This window comes from Ranitomeya variabilis, chromosome 5, assembly GCF_051348905.1.
Source record: "Ranitomeya variabilis isolate aRanVar5 chromosome 5, aRanVar5.hap1, whole genome shotgun sequence".
Classification (NCBI taxonomy): Eukaryota; Metazoa; Chordata; class Amphibia; order Anura; family Dendrobatidae; genus Ranitomeya; species Ranitomeya variabilis.
The window spans coordinates 653,751,933-653,773,105 of NC_135236.1; the positions used below are offsets into that span (position 1 = coordinate 653,751,933).

Consider the following 21,173-nt stretch of genomic DNA (forward strand, 5'->3'; position numbering starts at 1 on the left):
CGTATTTTGTCAGGAAAATTCTGCACACTTTCTGCACGTTGGCACATAGCCTAAAAACACCTTATACTCACCTCCGGTGCTAGCTTGCTTGTCTTTTTCATGTCACGGGAGCCCTGCAGCCAATCAGCGGATGTTAATGGGCCGTGTCACTCTCCTTTCCGTGGAATATAGATGGCATCCGGAGGTAGTCTTTGACATCTGGAATAAATGAGAGGTGTTTTGTCAGAAAGAAGTGAGAATGAAGCGGCCCCTAATTGGCTGCAGGGGTCACATGACATAACAATTTCAAGGGAAACCCAGTGCCGATGTCATTGTAACAGCGCCAGCTCCGTAGATGAATTTTTATTCTATGTGGGGGGGGGCACTGAAATTGAGAAAGGGTTGTTTGAGTGATGGACAACCCCTTTTAAGGAGTGGGACTAAGCTGGGTGGATACAGGGAGTGTACACTTATTATTCAGCTATGTAATCCGCTATAACTTAAGCATTTGTGAAACGCGCGTCGGGTGTCTGGTGGGTGCGTTATTTACTAAAATTTACTATTTATGATTATTGTTGTAATGCTTTCGACTGTGGGATATTCTCTGTACCAATTATATGTATATGTATGTTAATCATAGGCTTGTTGCACTATGCTTATATGATTGCTCAGTACATATAATTTTCCCTATATAAGGGAAAACTTTGCTTTAGGGTCCCTTCAGTTACTCCCCAACCAATATGTCTTTGTGTCTTTATTTTGGATTTTACCAACATTTTATATCTTGTACTTAACAAAGTTTAAGATTTTTAACTTAACAGTTATGAGTTTAGTCCTGGTTGGCATTTTTTGTTTTCATTTTTATTCATGTCTTATATTGCCTTTTGGGACTCATTACCCTCATTTTGTTTTTTTGCAGATTTCTAATGTTATGTTATCTTCTATTTTTTTATGTAAGAAATGTCTAAATTTATGTACGAATCGCCCATATTCATGAAGGGTATAAATAAACGAACACTCCAGAACTCCTTGGAGATTGTCGAAAATCACAAGCCTGGAAAAAGGGCAGCTCCAGTAACCCCATAGAGTCAAATGATAACTTTGGCTTGCTCTGCTTTTTTTTTACGACAACGCATTTTGGTTGAGATATAACCCGCCATTACATATTTTATAAGACCAGTCCTCCTCCTGATGTGCCTCACTCTCTGTACGTTTCTGTTACAGATGCCTCAGGAACAGTATGCTCACAGGAGTACGCTCTCCAGCACCGAAGGACCCCACATCTACAAGGTGGGGATATACGGCTGGAGGAAGCGATGCCTCTATTTTTTCGTTCTGCTCCTCATGATACTCATCCTGGTGAACCTCGCCATGACCATCTGGATCCTCAAAGTCATGAACTTTACTATTGTAAGTAACCATGGAAACCAGACTATCTAGAAGGAATGGGAACAGAGGGGAGCTTCCTTATGGTGTGGAGAAAAAAAAAAGCAGCAGGAATGGGATTATCACTCTGCGGGAGCTGGAGGGAGAACAATATGGAGGTTATGGCGGGCCACGGACTACATTCACTACTGATAGAACTTTATCTTAAAGCTGAATTCCCTCCCGGAGTGTAATTGTACCATAGAAGCAGCGGGGAGCTGAGATGGAGCACAGGGAGGCGTAGTTACAAATTTGGCATACAGCAGGAAGCCTGCTCAGGGTTAGCATCCAGTTACTTAACACACGGGAGGGGAAAAAAAATAGAGAAAATTTCACCGTGTGGTTCATTTTACACGCATAGAATAGCGTAATGAACTGTCTGCAACCTGCGGTTCTCCCTCCGCTGTGAATCTAGAATGATGGGAGTCGTACAGGTAGAAGAGTGCTTGAAAATGCAAGCATATATCTATGTTAGGCGTGTATTAAGGCTTTTTGTTCATTTTCTGGTGTTTAAAAACAAAAATTCCCAAATTTAGGGGAGTTTTGGGATTTTCTACTGTCGGATTTAAGACCTTAAAAAAAAATTACAAAAAAATTGTAAATATCGGGGTGACGTAGAAAGAAGAGTAAAATGTGCCAAATTTATCAAGCAAATAACATAATGCAGTCACGAAGAACAGTGGCTTTAAAAAGTCTCTCCTTAACTTTTTCCCCTTTGTCTTTGTGTATTTTAACCGCTTTTTCCTCCCAGACTATGAGAAATGAATTTATTTTATGTAAGCATTATTACCGTCATAGATGCAGTTAAAAAAAACTAAAATGTTATTAATGTTTTCTTGCTTATATGGCGCCATCATATTTATTTTTTACATAAATCATCATCTGTGTCCCTATCAGAGCTCACAATTTAAATTCCCTTCCAGGATGACTTTGGAGGAAACCGTAGTTGTAGCTTTTGTCTCTGTGATCCTCATTGACATGAATGGGGAAGTCTAAGAATAAAATATTCTCATTGTTGGCTCCAAGAATATATGTGGGCTGTCATGCGTGCATTCCTACTTAAGTAGGCACAGAAGAGACATTACAACAGGAATAGTATTTTCAGAATTTCACACTATTTAAAGACCTATCGCTAGGTCAAAAATGTCCATGCTTCCATTATATTTTTAACCCTGCTGAATAAGAATAAGTGGAGGAAGGATAACGGTAACTATTGTGAGCAAATATCTTCTGAGAAAAACAATTAATTGCAAGTAGCCATTGATTTGGCAAACATCTGAGAAGTTTGGTAGTTTGCCTAGCATTAAGCTGAAAAGGTGAGCCAATCAAGTTTGATATTGAGATCAGCTGACATGAAGAGTTTACAGGCTCCTCCCAAGAATCCTTTTCAGCTGAATTCCAGGCACAATATACAACCCTTTCCCTCCAAACTTTGGTGCTAGGATTGATCTGTATGAAGTCCTCTATTTATCGTTACTGATTGTCCTAGTGAATTATGTTTGACTAAATCGGATAAGTTTACGTCTAACGGTAAGATTTATTTTTGCATAAAGTTTATATTAACCTTTGTTAATTGGATTTATGATGTAAAATATTTCTTCAAACCTTTCCGATTACAAGCAGGATTCTTATTAAAGGATATAACAAGAATACTTTTCTAATTTTACTGAACATTTTCCCACTTTGCGGTTAGCGCTTTACCAAAATTTTCAGGAAGGAGAGATTTTGAGTGGTGACACCTAGTAAATATTAGCGGAATCAGTGTCCATGGCTGCCTAAACCACAGCGGCGGAAAAATGGAAGAAAATAAGGGTGAATTTTTTTTCGTTTTTCTTCCCCGCGGACAGCGAATTGTGTGTAAGGAATGAAATTCAGGGAGGGATTTTTGTGCAAATATCATCATTTTCCTAGTAATCCCGGTGTCTCTGCAGGGAGCACGCCTCGCTTTGTAATTAAAGGCTTTGTGAGGGGAAATATTGAGAACAAAGTGGTTTCATTTCACCTGCCGTCCTTACCCGCCGGCTCGTTTAGTAACGGTTTCTCTATGATAGGCATGTGTGGGTTTGTGTTTACCGCCGTCATTAAAGCCATTAAGATAACTAGATGCCTATTTGGACATTGGCAGCATCATTCTTTCTTCTTCAGTGTCTACTCGTTGTTCTTTCCGAAATTAATTTTGATATCTTATGTATTTTTATATATGTCAGCGAAAGGCCTGTTGAGTAGGTCAAAACTTCCTTTCCCACACCCGACTATGGTTTGAGAAACACTACAGTATGACTATTTTGGCCCAGGAGATATGGAGGCATATTACGTTGAGTACAAATTTTGACATTTTTAATGTTTTTACACTGGTTTGAATCGTTATCTGGGGCGGAATCAGGCCACGGCCACCCATCCAATTCTTTAAAGGTTCCGATTTTTTGTATGGCACAAATACTACTCCAGTCCCTGACTGGAGTAGGATTTTTGTTGCGCTGCACGGAGGCGCACTCAGAAGATGCGCCAAATTCATTAAGTGACATGCGCCTCTTAACGAATTTGGCGCCTTGTGACTGGCGTAGTACGAATGTATGCTCTGCCTGTCTTGATTAACTGGTCCCATTGTGTAAGTTGGTGCCAATTTACCCTGTATGGAAAGGATCCATATAAATCTCTTTATGGTCATATGCTAATCATATAAAGTAATGGTGTAAACAAAGCGTATCACTATAATTATTAAACCAGGCGCTCTTTCCGCCCCAAGGACACCAGTGACATCAGAGGAAGGCAAATTTCAATAAAGTGGTCCAACACACCTCATACTAAAAACAAATACTTTATCTGGTCTTTAGAGCGGAATCTATATCATCTAGCATCCTCCCTCTTCATCACACTTTCAGTATTAATGGATTCGTCCAATGATGTTGCTATCTGTCCTGCTGACACCAGTAGTTCCGTAAGCGATCAATACTGTCACGAGCTTCCCTTAAAGAGCAACTAAACTTTTATTTACAGAATTTTGTCAAAAAACAGAAAGTTATGAAATTTAGCAAATCACGGTATTTAGACAATTTATCTTCATTCTTGTAAAAAGCTGCTCGTAATTGACCTCCCAACCCCGGCTTTTCCCCGGTCTATTTGCTTTCCTTCCACTGCAGTGGTATCAGAATGTAACTCATTTGGAGAACAGATGATGGCAGTGAAAGAGTCTCCACCCCTGAGGTGTCTGCCCATCACTGCCATCATCTGTACTCCAGATGAATACGTAAAGCAGGAGTTTGGAAGATCCTTACAAGCCTTTTTATTTTACAGGAATGAAGAAGAAACCCCCTAATAAAATTATTTACGCATTGCACAAACATTTTTGCGCTGTATCAAACAACGAACAATCAAAAACGATAAGGGTGACGGTACGCGGAAATAAAAATGTTATAGGTTAAATCTCATGATACGTTAAAAAAAAAATGGACTGTCCTGAAGAGCTGACAGTCTAAACCTCGGTATTTTATAAGATGCAGTCACCGCTACACTGGAGGCCGCTGTAGAATTGTCGGATTGTTCGAAGAAGTCTCTAACTCTTTTCTAGTTATGAGCAAACATGAAATGTAATGGAATTTGTTGCACTATATATCGCGGTAATTGCTGTTGTGTGGTCTGGAGCCAAGGTTTCGGGTCTGGAAGCAGAACTGCTATTAAACATATTTTAAATTATTGAGCAAGTGATAAAAATGGTATAGAGGATTATATGACTTAATTCCCGTAGTTTATTTAAATGTCTGTGAGTGGAATGGGTAATGTCTGGCGGAATACTTAAACTAAATATATCCTGTATTGTTAGCCGATCCTTTTTAGAAGTTTCTTCCTGGAAAAAATACAAAATAAACATATACCAATATTTTTTTTTTTTTATTTTTTTTTTTGCTTTTTAAGACAATTTTATTTTTTATTATTTTTTTAAGACAATTTTATTTTAATATTTTATTTTTTATTATTTTTTAAAACCATTTTATTTTAGTAACATAGTAACAGTTAGCAAGGCTGGAAAAAAAGACATCTGTCTATCCAGTTCAGCCTATACATTTTAATATTTTTTTTTTTTTTAATTATTTTTAAGACAATTTTATTTTAATATTTTATTTTTTATTGTTTTCTAAGACAATTTTATTTTAATATTTTACTTTTTTATTATTTTTAAGACAATTTTATTTTAGTAACATAGTAGCATAGTTAGCAAGGCTGAAAAAAAAGACATCTGTCTATCCAGTTCAGCCTATAAATTTTAATATTTTATTTTGTATTTATTTTTTTATTATTTTGAAGACAATATTATTTTAATATTTTATTTTTTATTATTTTTTATGACAATTTTATTTTAATATTTTACTTTTTTTATTATTTTTAAGACAATTTTATTTTAATATTTTATTTTTTATTATTTTTAGCTTTTTGTTATACTTTTATGTATTTCATTTTGAATTGTTTACATAGTGTTTTTGTTGTTTATTCAAAGAGATTTCCTTAATCCCCCTCCAAAAATGGGGATTTATATAACCAAGTGATCAAGATCTCACTATAGGATAAGGTCTAGAACCACGTTCTCCTATCCAAAACGTGGCTCTCAAACTGTTAGATATCAACGATTTACATGGTCATGGACGTCATTGGGGCAGGACACTGGGTGCTGCCATCACTTTCTTGGTCTTAGAGGAATAATCCGTCTCTGATCGTGGAGGAGCGGCAGGTTCATTACAATTGAAGAGGTGAGTGATGCCTACTGCTCACGAAGATAGTTGTAGATGTGATCGACCTTCGTAAATCTTGCCAAGTGCGCATGTGACCCGGCAAATACCTGTAGACACCTGTAGACAAGGGAGTAACCACAATAGATGCAGAGGTTGTAATCCCATTGCCCCACATAAAACACTATTACCACAACTTGCGCCATTGTCTATAGATATAACCGGCCTTGCTCACCTCCTCAATATCTGTCCAGAGGATATCTGTAGTCATTACGTCACCATCCCCACTCACCTCACAATGTCAGAAGTGGGCAGAGATGAATTACGCCTTTAAAGGAGAATTTCTACCTGTCACATTTATGACATATCCATAAGGTCCCACAACTATGTTGACAGTAAGACTTCCATCTCATACTCTCCTCAATAAAGAGGCAGCTGCGCATGCGCGGCACTCTCCATGCACTTCTATGAAAGTTCCAAAAATGTCCTAAATGAGTTTATTCCTTGAACTTCAAAACTACGGGACCTTTGTAGTTTACCATATGTACCCTAATATTTGTAGGATCCCAAAAAAACTAGTAGCTGAAGTCAGACTTGTTGATTTATGACAGTACCCTTGACATGGGTGAGAGCAGCGTTGGTCCATTCGATGAGTCGGCCATGCCTACTTTTGATATGAGAATCGGCAAACTAGATGGAGGATTGTAAGGAGTCTACATTCATTCACTGTATGGTACCTTAAAGTTCCTGTTGGTGGTCATGGTTTTCCAACAGCTGGATACAGCTTGGAGACCACTTATCAAGATCATGGTTGAGTTGTGATTACCGTTCACATGTTTTACGCCATTGATAGTCTATTAAAACGGCATTATTATATTTCCATTCTCTGATCTGCATAGTCTTTTTACTAGCAGCAGTTTGTGCTCCGGAGCTGCTCTTCCTTTTTTAGAACTTCCATTAAGAGTCAAGTGAGAGCTATCTTTTGTCATTTGGTCATCCATCTAAATCCTTTTCTCTGTTGAGGGGTATAGAGCAATTAAAATTTGACCCCCTTAGGAACATAAACAGAAACCAGGATCACAAATGGTCAATACTGGGGCCAGTGAGTTTTGAGTTGCACTAAGAAAAGCCCATACACAACTTCAGCGGGATCGACCGACCATCCATAAGGATCAGATGGTTGGCATTCAATCACCTGATCCTTTTGTTCTTGGAGAGATCAGCTGTTGAGACATTATTCTGGCAGCGGGTCTTTCATGGAGAATACAGGAACACTCGGCCACAACGAGTGTTCCTGGAATGGGGGAAGTCTGGAGACATAGTTGTCGACCAAACGAGAGCTATCTAATGGCCAACTCCATCCCAAATTCGAGATTCAATCACCCGATCCTTTTGTTCTTGGAGAGCTAAGCCGTTGAGACACTATTCTGGCAGCGCCTCTTTCATGGAGAATACAGGAACACTCAGCCACAATGAGTGTTCCTGGAATGGGGGGAAGTCTGGAGACATAGTTGTCGACCAAACAAGAGCTATCTAATGGTCAACTTCATCCCAAAGTCGAGATTGAATCGCCCGATCCTTTTGTTCTTGAGAGCTAAGCTGTTGATACATTATTCTGGCAGCAGCTCTTTCACGGAGAATACAGGAACACTCGGCCACAACGATTGTTCCTGGAATGGGGGAAGTCTGGAGACATAGATGTTGACCAAACGAGAGCTATCTAATGGTCAACTTCATCCCAAAGTCGAGATTCAATCGTCCGATCCTTTTGTTCTTGGAGAGCTAAGCTGTTGATACATTATTCTGGCAGCAGCTCTTTCATGGAGAATACAGGAACACTCGGCCACAACAATTGTTCCTGGAATGGGGGAAGTCTGGAGACATAGATGTTGACCAAACGAGAGCTATCTAATGGTCAACTTCATCCCAAAGTCGAGATTCAATCGCCCGATCCTTTTGTTCTTGGAGAGCTAAGCCGTTGAGGCATTATTCTGGCAGCGGCTCTTTCATGGAGAATACAGGAACACTCGACCACAACGAGTGTTCCTGGTATGGGGGAAGTCTGGAGACATAGTTGTCGGCCAAACGAGAGCTATCTAATGGTCAACTTCATCCCAAAGTCGAGATGAAAGCACTCCTGCACTGTGATAGGATTGACCTATCACATGCAATCTAAGAGTAAGCAGGACACATTTTTTAGGTTATTATGAGTTGAAATTAAAAAATGTTATGCCATCCAACTATTTTTGATTTTTGGTCACAACTTGCAAGATGCACATGAATTTTCCCCACAGACTTCAGTGTAAATCGCCAATATTTTTGGACTGGCAAATTACCTAAGAACTGTTGTTACCCGACAAGTGTCTCAGTGTAACCGTAGTTTTAAAAAAGAAGAAAAGAGAAGAAGCTAATGAATAGACCATTTAGGAAACATTTCCAGCTCCTTAGAACTTACCATAAAAGCAGATAACACGTTTTCTTTAAATAATTTATCGGCTTAATTGTCTTCGAAAGTTTCTCATCTATTGAAACATTGAAATTGTTTTCATTTTTGTACTTTTTTTTTTGTTGCTGTTATCCCGCAGTAATTTGAACGTTATCTAGTAATTATTGTTCATTGTCATTACTCTTTACAAACAAATTATTCTGCCACCGTTTTCTAAAGAATACATGAAAGAGAGAGGAGTCCAGGGGGGGGAAAATATCCGCCAGTACGCCAACCTGTACACAACGCTACAGTGTCACAAATGGGATTACGAACATTTCCAGGGATTTTTTTTTTATTTTTTGTTACTAGGGGACATTTTCTAAAAGATTATTTTATGTTGTTTTTTTATTTGTTTTAACTATTTTAATACTACAGTAATAATCCATTTAAAGGGAATTTGGCATCAGTTTTTACTAACCCATCTGAGAGCAGCATGATGATTCCAGTGATGTATCACTTATGATAAAATCAATAACATCACAGTTTTCTCAGCTGCAGATTTAGCAGTTCTCTGAATTTTGAGCTCTGTATAACCCCGCCCACAACAATGATTGGCAGCTTTCTGTAAACACTGTGCATAGCCTACCAATCAGTGGTGGGGGTGTGGTTATAAAGAGCTCATGAATATGGAGGACTACATGACCTCAGGTCAACTAGTCCTCTGGTGATAATCTCCTGCTGATAAAACGATGAATTTATCAAAACTAAGGCAAGCAGCCCAGTAAGTGACACATCGCTGGAATCGGGGTTTCCGTCTCTACATTATGCTTCTCTCAGATAAGGCAGCAAAAACCTGGCAATGGATTCTCTTTAAAGGGATTATACACAGAATAATAAGATTTTGTTATAATTCAGTAGTTCAGTTTTTGTGTCCTGACCGCCTATGGCTGGTGGAGAGCCACTAGTTAAAGACAACAGCTATAATAGATACCGATTTTGACACATTTTATAGGGTCTAGGGCAATATACTTAATATAGTCTGATAAATATACCTATATATATAAATTTAAAGGGGGTTTTCACTTGCCATTATGGGTTGACCAGTGGGCCCTCAACGATTCCAAAAACAAGTCTTACAATTATGATCTCTCGATATGGTATTGGAAAAAACTCGAGTGACCAATAAAGTACAAGTATGTGAAAAACATTTACTAAAATATTTCAATGACCACCCTTGAACTCCAATTTAAATGGGTTGTCCAGATTTTGAAGGGTAGTACTGGATTGTGTATATACTCTAGAAGCAGTAGTAAAAAAAAGGATCTAGAATAAGAATCTTCCATGTTTTGTCCACATTCTTGGTCACCTATATTTAGAGATAAAGTGAGCCATTGTCCTTGGCGTGCCTCGCTGTTGGCGTGCCCCGGTGTTTCTTTGACCTTGCCGATTAGATTTTTGAAAATATAATCTCGTTCTCCAGCTCAACATTGGGATTTTACCGAGGCATAAATAGGGTGTTTGGTAAACATGTCTCTTCTTGTCACAATAGCTCAGGGGCTTAGCACAAGACCTACGACCTGCCAATCCGGTATTTATAAGCTTTCCTAATGGAGGTCTTTGGACACAATCCATTACCCCTTCCAGTCCCTTAAGGACCACAAGCAATAAAGGTGACAGTGTCAAGCCTCTCTGTAATCATCGTGTTCTTTACCGTCAGCGATCTGTATTCTCTCTCAAGATCCCCTAGAACTGTTTTATTTTCTTTCCTGATTGCTTTGTGTTGTGTTTTTATTTATTTATTTTTTTACTACATTTATTCTATTTTTATTCGTTTCACACGGTTACAGATATCTGAAAGAAAACCTCCAAAAATATTTCACTTGGGTTGGAATAAAGTATTTTTCCATTATAATGTATTATAGTATAATTTTATTTTACATTTTGTTTATAATCTGTATAGATGTGTGCAGATCATATTCACAATATACCTTTATAAAAAGGTCATTTTTTTCTGATATTGGTTCACGTACCAGTCTAATATGGCCAAGAATTGTCCCAATTTCCATGCTCTGTAACTTGCCATATACTAATTTTTCACAGGCTGCTCCTTTTTTTTTCATCAGCTTTCTACCAGCACTATAAGTGCTAGAAAGGAGATAATAGCATTCTGCCAGCACTATAGGCGCTAGAAAGGAGATAATAGCATTCTGCCAGCACTATAGGCGCTAGAAAGGAGATAATAGCATTCTGCCAGCACTATAGGCGCTAGAAAGGAGATAATCGCATTCTGCCAGCACTATAAGCGCTAGAAAGGAGATAATAGGAACCTGTCATTAGGATTTACCCCTATAAACTGCTCCGTTCACCATTTCTGATCCTTAAAAATCTTTTAAACTTAAGTAAATTAGTCAATCAGTGTACCTTATAGAAAAGAACTTTAAAAAACTAATTTCCCGTACACAGATTACAACAATTTTTTGGCTCCCTTGGTTCATCTAAATCATCGAAACCTTTAATTTACCAGAGAAAGGCTTAACAAAGATTGACCTGGAGGCTTAGATGGTCTGGATTCACCCAATGGACACCTAAGCCCTTCATGGCATACAATGTAGGCGTTTTTACAGCTTTTTTTAGGTATTGGGTTTTACATGCATATTTAGAAAAGTTTTTGGGCAGTGATGGAAGCCAACTTTCTTTCGGTGGCATCCAGGAGAACAGGGGAGTTGTGATACGTAGGGATCGCCTCCTGAAATTGTTGTCATTGGCCATGATACTTTTACAGACCATGCTCCTCCATGTCCACTTCGTGCCAAATATAAGCCCTTTAGTGCTGCTTTCTTAAGATTCTGAGGCAAGAATCTTGTTGATTTCCTTCATTTTTGTAGGCTTAGTAGCAGGGCTGGCTCCAGGTTTTTGAGGGCCCCCCTTTAACACATACCACGATTCATGATCGCCTATAACACAGCCATGTAGTATATAACACAGCCACGTAGCATATAACACAGCCCACATAGTATATAACACAGCCACGTAGCATATAACACAGCCATGTAGTATATAACACAGCCCACTGTCATGATCTCTGCAGGCAGAGATCATAGCAAGCCTATAGAGGGACAAGCTCTCGGAAGATGGAACTATACTGACCATGAACTAAGCCTGCCGCGCAACTAGAAATAGCCAGGTAGCATTTCCTATTTATGCTAGATGCCCAGCTCTGGCCTAAGACCTAAATAGCTAGCAGAGGGAAATATAAGACCTGGCTCACCTCTAGAGAAATATTCCAAAGAAGACAGTAGCCTCCCACATATAATGACGGTGAGTTCAGATGAAACAACAAACGCAGCAGGAAAATAGTCTTAGCAAATTTGAGGTCCGCTTACTAGATAGCAGAAGACAGATAGTATACTTTCATGGTCAGCAGAAAAATACTAACAAAACACCATCCAGAGATTACCTTAAACTCTGGCATTAACTCATAACGCCAGAGTAGCAATCCCTGATCGACGAGAGCTTTCCAGACACAGTAACAAAACTTCAGCTGCGAACTGGAACAAATAGGCAAAACAAAACATGGACAAAAGTCCAACTTATCAGTAGTTGTCTAGAAGCAGGAACAAGCACTGAGAGGCATCAGATAACATTGTTGACCGGCAAGAAACCACCAGAGAAATGAGCTTAAATAGCGACACCCACTACTGATGGAATCAGGTGAAACAGGAAAGAGGATGACAAGTCCAATTCCACAAGCGGCCACCGGGGGAGCCCAGAATCCAAATTCACAACAGTACCCCCCCCTCAAGGAGGGGGCACCGAACCCTCACCAGATCCACCAGGGCGACCAGGATGAGCCCTATGGAAGGCACGAACAAGATCAGAAGCATGAACATCAGATGCATTGACCCAAGAATTATCCTCCTGGCCGTAACCCTTCCAGTTGACCAGATACTGGAGTTTCCGTCTGGAAACACGAGAGTCCAAAATTTTCTCCACAACGTACTCCAACTCACCCTCAACCAACACCGGAGCAGGAGGCTCAACAGAAGGTACAACAGGCACCTCATACCTGCGCAATAACGACCGATGAAAAACGTTATGAATGGAAAAGGACGCAGGGAGGTCCAAACGGAAAGAAACAGGATTAAGAATCTCCAATATTCTATAAGGGCCGATGAACCGAGGTTTAAACTTAGGAGAAGAGACCCTCATAGGGACAAAACGAGAAGACAGCCACACTAAATCTCCAACACAAAGCCGAGAACCAACACGACGATGACGGTTGGCAAAACGCTGAGTCTTCTCCTGTGACAACTTCAAATTGTCCATAACCTGCCCCCAGATGTGATGCAATCTCTCCACCACCGCATCCACTCCAGGACAATCCGAGGATTCCACCTGACCGGAGGAAAATCGAGGGTGAAACCCCGAATTACAGAAAAACGGGGACACCAAGGTGGAAGAACTGGCCCGATTATTGAGGGCGAACTCTGCCAATGGCAAAAAAGCAACCCAATCATCCTGGTCAGCAGAGACAAAACACCTCAGATATGTCTCAAGGGTCTGATTAGTCCGCTCGGTCTGGCCATTAGTCTGAGGGTGAAAAGCAGATGAAAAAGACAAATCTATGCCCATCCTAGCACAGAATGCCCGCCAAAATCTAGACACAAATTGGGTACCTCTGTCAGAAACAATATTCTCAGGAATACCGTGCAATCGGACAACATTCTGAAAAAACAGAGGAACCAACTCAGAAGAAGAAGGCAACTTGGGCAGAGGAACCAAATGGACCATTTTAGAGAAACGGTCACAGACCACCCAGATGACAGACATCTTCTGGGAAACAGGCAGATCTGAAATAAAATCCATCGAGATGTGTGTCCAAGGCCTCTTAGGAACAGGCAAGGGCAACAGCAGTCCGCTAGCCCGAGAACTACAAGACTTGGCCCGAGCACAAACGTCACATGACTGCACAAAGACTCGCACATCTCGTGACAGAGAAGGCCACCAGAAGGATCTTGCCACCAAATCCCTGGTACCAAAAATTCCGGGATGACCTGCCAATGCAGAAGAATGTACCTCAGAGATGACTCTGCTGGTCCAATCATCCGGAACAAACAGTCTATCAGGCGGACAACGATCCGGTCTATCCGCCTGAAACTCTTGCAAGGACCGCCGCAGATCAGGAGAAACGGCCGACAAAATTACTCCCTCCCTAAGGATACCTGTGGGTTCAGAATTACCAGGAGAGTCCGGGTCAAAACTCCTAGAAAGGGCATCTGCCTTAACATTCTTAGAACCCGGTAGGTATGACACCACAAAATTAAAGCGAGAAAAAAATAAAGACCAGCGCGCCTGTCTAGGATTCAGGCGTCTGGCAGTCTCAAGATAAATCAAATTTTTGTGGTCAGTCAATACCACCACCTGATGCCTAGCCCCCTCGAGCCAATGGCGCCACTCCTCAAACGCCCACTTCATGGCCAAAAGCTCCCGATTCCCAACATCATAATTCCGCTCTGCGGGCGAAAATTTGCGAGAAAAGAAGGCACAAGGCCTAATGACGGAGCAGTCGGAACCTTTCTGCGACAACACTGCCCCAGCTCCGATCTCCGAAGCGTCAACCTCAACCTGAAAAGGCAGATTCACATCAGGCTGACGCAACACAGGGGCAGAGGCAAAACGGCGCTTAAGCTCCTGAAAGGCCTCTACAGCATGAGGGGACCAATTAGCAACATCAGCGCCTTGTCTGGTCAAATCAGTCAGTGGTTTAACGACATCCGAAAAACCAGCAATAAATCGGCGGTAAAAGTTGGCAAAGCCCAAAAATCTCTGAAGACCCTTAAGAGAGGAGGGCTGAGTCCAGTCACAAATAGCTTGCACCTTGACGGGATCCATCTCAATGGAAGAGGGAGAAAAAATATACCCCAAAAAGGAAATTTTCTGGACCCCAAAAACGCACTTAGACCCCTTCACACATAAAGAATTAGACCGCAGAACCTGAAAAACTCTCCTGACCTGCTGGACATGAGAGTCCCAGTCATCAGAAAAAATCAGAATATCATCCAGATATATTATCATAAATTTATCCAGAAAATCGCGGAAAATATCATGCATAAAAGACTGGAAAACTGAAGGGGCATTAGAAAGACCAAAAGGCATGACCAAATACTCAAAGTGGCCCTCGGGCGTATTAAATGTGGTCTTCCACTCATCCCCCTGCCTGATCCGCACCAAATTATACGCCCCACGAAGATCAATTTTAGAGAACCACTTAGCACCCTCTATACGAGCAAACAAATCCGTAAGCAATGGCAATGGGTATTGATACTTAACAGTGATCTTATTCAGAAGCCGATAATCAATACATGGTCTCAAAGAGTCGTCTTTTTTTGAGACAAAGAAAAACCCAGCTCCCAAGGGAGAAGAAGATGGACGAATATGTCCCTTTTCCAAAGACTCCTTTATATATTCCCGCATAGCAGCATGTTCCGGCACAGACAAATTAAACAAACGACCCTTTGGATATTTACAACCCGGTATCAAATCTATGGCACAATCGCACTCACGGTGCGGAGGTAACGACCCAAGCTTGGGTTCGTCAAAGACGTCTTGATAATCAGAGAGGAACTCAGGGACTTCAGAGGGAATGGACGACGAAATAGAAACCAAAGGTACGTCCCCATGAATACCCTTACATCCCCAGCTCAACACAGACATAGCTCTCCAGTCCAAGACTGGGTTGTGAGACTGCAACCATGGCAATCCCAGTACCAAATCGTCATGTAAATTATACAGCACCAGGAAACGAATAATCTCCTGGTGATCCGGATTGATACGCATGGTTACTTGTGTCCAGTATTGTGGTTTATTATTAGCCAATGGGGTGGAGTCAATCCCCTTCAGAGGAATAAGAGTCTCCAAAGGCTCTAAATCAAAACCACAACGATTGGCAAAGGACCAATCCATAAGACTCAGAGCGGCGCCCGAGTCAACATAGGCGTCCGTGGCAATGGATGACAAAGAGCAAATCAGGGTTACAGACAAAATAAACTTAGACTGAATGGTGCCAATGGAAACAGACTTATCAAGCTTCTTTGTACGCCTAGAGCATGCCGATATAACATGAGTAGAATCCCCACAATAGAAACACAATCCATTCTTCCGTCTAAAATTCTGTCGCTCGCTCCTGGACAGAATTCTATCACACTGCATACTTTCTGGCGTCTTTTCCATAGACACCGCCAGATGGTGCATCGGTTTGCGCTCCCGCAGACGCCTATCAATCTGAATAGCCATTGTCATGGACTCATTCAGACCTGCAGGCAAAGGGAACCCCACCATAACATCCTTAACGGAATCAGAGAGACCTTCTCTGAACGTTGCCGCCAAGGCGCACTCATTCCACTGAGTAAGCACAGACCATTTACGGAATTTTTGGCAGAAAACTTCAGCTTCGTCTTGCCCCTGAGATAGTGCCATCAAAGTTTTTTCTGCCTGAAGTTCCAAATGAGGTTCCTCATAAAGCAAGCCCAAGGCCAGAAAAAACGCATCCACATCGCGTAACGCAGGATCCCCTGCTGGCAATGAGAAGGCCCAATCTTGAGGGTCACCCCTGAGCAAGGAAATCACAATCCTAACCTGCTGAGCAGGGTCTCCAGCTGAACGAGACTTCAGGGACAAATAAAGCTTACAATTATTTCGGAAATTCTGGAAGCTAGCTCTATTCCCTGTGAAGAACTCCGGCAAAGGAATTCTCGGCTCAGATACCGGAGCATGTACTACAAAATCTTGTAAATTTTGTACTTTCGTGATGAGATTATTCAAACCCGCAGTTACATTCTGGAGATCCATTATTGTCAGGTGCACACAGAGCATACAGAGATTAGGAGGAGAGAGAGAAAAAAGACTGCAGCAAGGCAGACTGGAGGAAAAAAAAAAAAAAAAATTCCAGCAGACTTCTTATAACTCTCCTTTCTCAACCTGGGTTTTTAACACTTTAGTGGCCGGTCAAACTGTCATGATCTCTGCAGGCAGAGATCATAGCAAGCCTATAGAGGGACAAGCTCTCGGAAGATGGAACTATACTGACCATGAACTAAGCCTGCCGCGCAACTAGAAATAGCCAGGTAGCATTTCCTATTTATGCTAGATGCCCAGCTCTGGCCTAAGACCTAAATAGCTAGCAGAGGGAAATATAAGACCTGGCTCACCTCTAGAGAAATATTCCAAAGAAGACAGTAGCCTCCCACATATAATGACGGTGAGTTCAGATGAAACAACAAACGCAGCAGGAAAATAGTCTTAGCAAATTTGAGGTCCGCTTACTAGATAGCAGAAGACAGATAGTATACTTTCATGGTCAGCAGAAAAATACTAACAAAACACCATCCAGAGATTACCTTAAACTCTGGCATTAACTCATAACGCCAGAGTAGCAATCCCTGATCGACGAGAGCTTTCCAGACACAGTAACAAAACTTCAGCTGCGAACTGGAACAAATAGGCAAAACAAAACATGGACAAAAGTCCAACTTATCAGTAGTTGTCTAGAAGCAGGAACAAGCACTGAGAGGCATCAGATAACATTGTTGACCGGCAAGAAACCACCAGAGAAATGAGCTTAAATAGCGACACCCACTACTGATGGAATCAGGTGAAACAGGAAAGAGGATGACAAGTCCAATTCCACAAGCGGCCACCGGGGGAGCCCAGAATCCAAATTCACAACAGCCCACGTAGTATATAACACAGCCACGTAGCATATAACACAGCCATGTAGTATATAAGTAGGATACTGGTGGCCATATGATCTTTCCTTTTTTATGGGTGCTTCAAGGATGTTGCAGGGTAGTTGGCCATTGTGGCCTAGGCCCTACAGATCATACATTTCCACTGCTTGCTAGGATCTGTGTGAACATTTCACCAAAAACCAGAGTAATGGCATAGCCTTGCTGCACTTATCCCACTTCTTGTAATCTGTCTATGATTCTCTTTCTGGAAACAGATTGCACTTGGCAACAGGCAGTTGTACAGAAGGGACGCACCTTATGGCTGACACTTTGGAGTGTTTTTTCCATCTGAAAATATAAGTTTGGGCGATTTTATTATCTTAGTTTATTGAAACCACAGGGACCAATTAAGTTTATATCTGGAATCCCACTTTAAATTTTGCAAATGTTTCTGCCTATTGATACTATGTTTTATATTAAACTGTGAATATTCAAACAGAAGTGCATCCTTAATAACTTTATTAAAAATTCAACACTTCTGTTTCTCGGGCCGACACTGTATGATAATAGTATAGTCATTTATATCACACGAAGGAAGACTCGGCTCACACTTTTATCCAATGCAGACTCTCGCCGGCTTCATCGCCTTTAGATAAATTAGAAAATAGACAAAATTATCCAGAAAAGAAATAAATAAAACTAAGCAGGCAGTTTATCACACTGAAAAGCTTTTAAAAGAGTCCTGGGGCTGGTTCTCCATAATGTGCTTTTACTCATTGGTTGACAAAATGGTAGAGAGACAGTTCCTGCAGGCGAGTAACTCATAAGCGTTGTGTTTCCTAGACAGTGGTTAATGCATAACTTTACTCCCAGGAGTCCGAAGGCAAATTGTAATGATTCTTTTGTTTCCTATAGTTCAGTACCCTTCAGCCCGCTCTGCCTCCGTAATGACGATGTGGTAAATGGGGCTTGCTTATTCTGGAGGGAAAAGTCCACATAGAAAGATATTAGATAGAGCGATCGATTAATCAACGGATTAATCAACTGATTGACAGATAGGTAGAGCAATCGATTGATATTGACTAATTGACAGAACGATCGATTCAATTGATTGACAGAACGATCGATTAATCGACCAAACGATCGATTAATTGACCAAATGATCGATTGATCGACAGATCGATTGATCATCAGAATGATCGATTGATCAACAGATAGGTAGAGCAATCGATCGATCGACATATCGATTAATTGACAAAGCGATCGATTGATCAACAGAGCAATTGATAGAGAGAACAATCGATTCAATCGATCGACAGAACGATGAATTGATCAACAGAACGATCGATTAATCGACCGAACGATCGATTGGTTGATCGACAGATCGATTGATCTTCAGAATGGTCGATTGATCAACAGATAGGTAGAGCAATCGATTGATCGAAAGAGCGATCGATTGATCGACATTGATTAATTGACTGAACGATCGATTGATCGACAGATCGATTGATAGACAGAACAATCTATTCGATTGATCAACAGAATGATCAATTGATCAACAGAACAATCGATTAATCGACGAAACGATTGATTGACAGATCAATTGATCGTCAGAATGATCGATTGATCAACAGATAGGTAGAGCAATTGATTGATTGAAAGAGCGATCGATTGATCGACATATTTATTAATTGACCGAACGATCGATTGATCAACAGATCGATTGATAGAGAGAACAATCTATTCAATTGATCGACAGAATGATTGATTGATTAACAAAACGATCGATTAATTGACCGAACGATCAATTGATCGACGGATCTATTGATCGTCAGAATAATCGATTGATCAACAGATAGGTAGATCAATCAATTGATCGAAAGAGTGATTGATTAATCGACATAACAATTAATCGACCGAACGATTGACAGATCGATTGATAGAGAGAACAATCGATTTGATTGATCGACAGAACGATCCATTGATCAACAGAACAATTGAGTGATCGACAGAGCATTCACTTGATTGACGGAGCAATCAATAGATATATAGATAGAACGAACGACTGATTGACAGATAGCTTTATATATAAAGAAAAAGCAGCACAGTCCTCCAATAGAGGTGCAAAAATCCTTTTTGAATGTTACTAAATAAAAATCCTCCTAATATAGAATATCAATATGAAGATAGATATATTGATGAACCAACATTTAGTGACCCACTGGTCATTAGATTGAAGCACCCCTTCTTCATTTTTTTATTTCACCGCTGGAGTGGTATCGATAATCCACTTTCCTGCCCTGGTTGGGACTTATGGTGTGGACATGCCAGAGAATCCATGTGCTGAGTGCTGATTATCAGTTGTAATGTGTGCTGTAAGCCTTGGGTGGCGCCACACCCTATTTAACCCCCCAGCAGATTGGGGCAAGCTGCCTGTTGTTAGAGTGTTCGGATTCAGGTTGCTCTCTGGAAATACTCTGCTGCCTGACATAACTTTTGATACTAGAGATGAGTAGATCAATTCACAGGACTGCGTAAAAAAATATTGTCCTGAGCAAGGGGGGCCGCTCAGACAAATGAGCTCAATAAATGGGAGTACATCACAGCCACAGCGCCACCACACAAGCAGGCACTGCTAGGTACTACAACCTAAGACCAAGAAACCCCAATACGACAGATGAAGTACAATCAGAAACAACCCGCTGACTTTTCAACTTTTTTTTCATTCTGCCCATATTGTAAAGCTGAAATATTCAATGGCTGAATGACAGCCGATGTCATTAATTCCTTTTTGTGTATTTTGAAAAAAATAAATTAAATTAGGTTCTGGCTTAAAATGAAATTGAATTAGTTTCTTGAACTATAAAATAAATGAGCAAATAAATAGCCGATTACGTAATTTTATAACTCTGATTAAAAAAAAGAAAAATGAAAGAAAGGTTTTGGACTTGACTAACCAAACGTATGAAACAAAATCGCTGTTTTTCCTTCATGTGGAAAATGAAGACTTAACTCGTTCCTGACGAAGCTTTGAAATTAAAGAATATTTGCATTTAATTAAGATCTGTACTCCGGGTAATCAGCTGAAATCTCCGGCAGCAGATATCCAGTCTAATTGGCCTCTCCATAGTAACCCAGAGATGGAGTGTTGAATGAGACAATTGGGCGCGCTCAGCAGTGTACCGGGAGCGCTCAACAGTGTACCGGGCACGCTCAGCAGTGTACCGGGAGCGCTCAACAGTGTACCGGGCGCGCTCAGCAGTGTACCGGGCACACTCAGCGGTGTACCGAGCGTGCTCAGCAGTGTACCGGGCGCGCTCAGCAGTGTACCGGGCGCGCTCAGCGGTGTACCGAGCGTGTTCAGAGGTGTACCAGGCACGCTCAGCAGTGTACCGGGCACACTCAGCGGTGTACCGAGCGTGCTCAGCAGTGTACCGGGCGCGCTCAGCAGTGTACCGGGCACACTCAGCGGTGTACCGAGCGTGCTCAGCAGTGTACCGGGCGCGCTCAGCAGTGTACCGGGCGCGCTCAGCGGTGCACCGAGCGTGTTCAGAGGTGTACCAGGCACGCTCAGCAGTGTACCGGGCACACTCAGCGGTGTACCGAGCGTGCTCAGCAGTGTACCGGGCGCGCTCAGCAGTGTACCGGGCGCGCTCAGCGGTGTACCGAGCGTGTTCAGAGGTGTACCAGGCACGCTCAGCAGTGTACCGGGCGCGCTCAGCAGTGTACCAGGCACGCTCAGCAGTGTACCGGGCGCGCTCAACGGTGTACCAGGCACGCTCAGCGGTGTACCGAGCGTGCTCAGCGGTGTACCGGGCGCGCTCAGCAGTGTACCAGGCACGCTCAGCAGTGTACCGGGCGCGCTCAACGGTGTACCAGGCAGGCTCAGCAGTG

The 21,173-nt window shown here is 41.5% G+C and overlaps 1 protein-coding gene across 5 annotated transcripts in view; it reads left to right on the forward strand.

Annotated features, from left to right (window-relative positions):
- The window catches only part of SGCD (sarcoglycan delta), a 589,398-nt gene that overhangs the window by 390,309 nt on the left and 177,916 nt on the right, over nt 1–21,173 (forward strand). For all 5 annotated transcript variants that reach the window (XM_077266420.1, XM_077266419.1, XM_077266421.1 and 2 more), the window contains one exon: nt 1,204–1,389. In XM_077266420.1, coding sequence (XP_077122535.1) covers nt 1,204–1,389 — 186 coding nt within the window. The remainder of the gene's footprint in view (nt 1–1,203; nt 1,390–21,173) is intronic.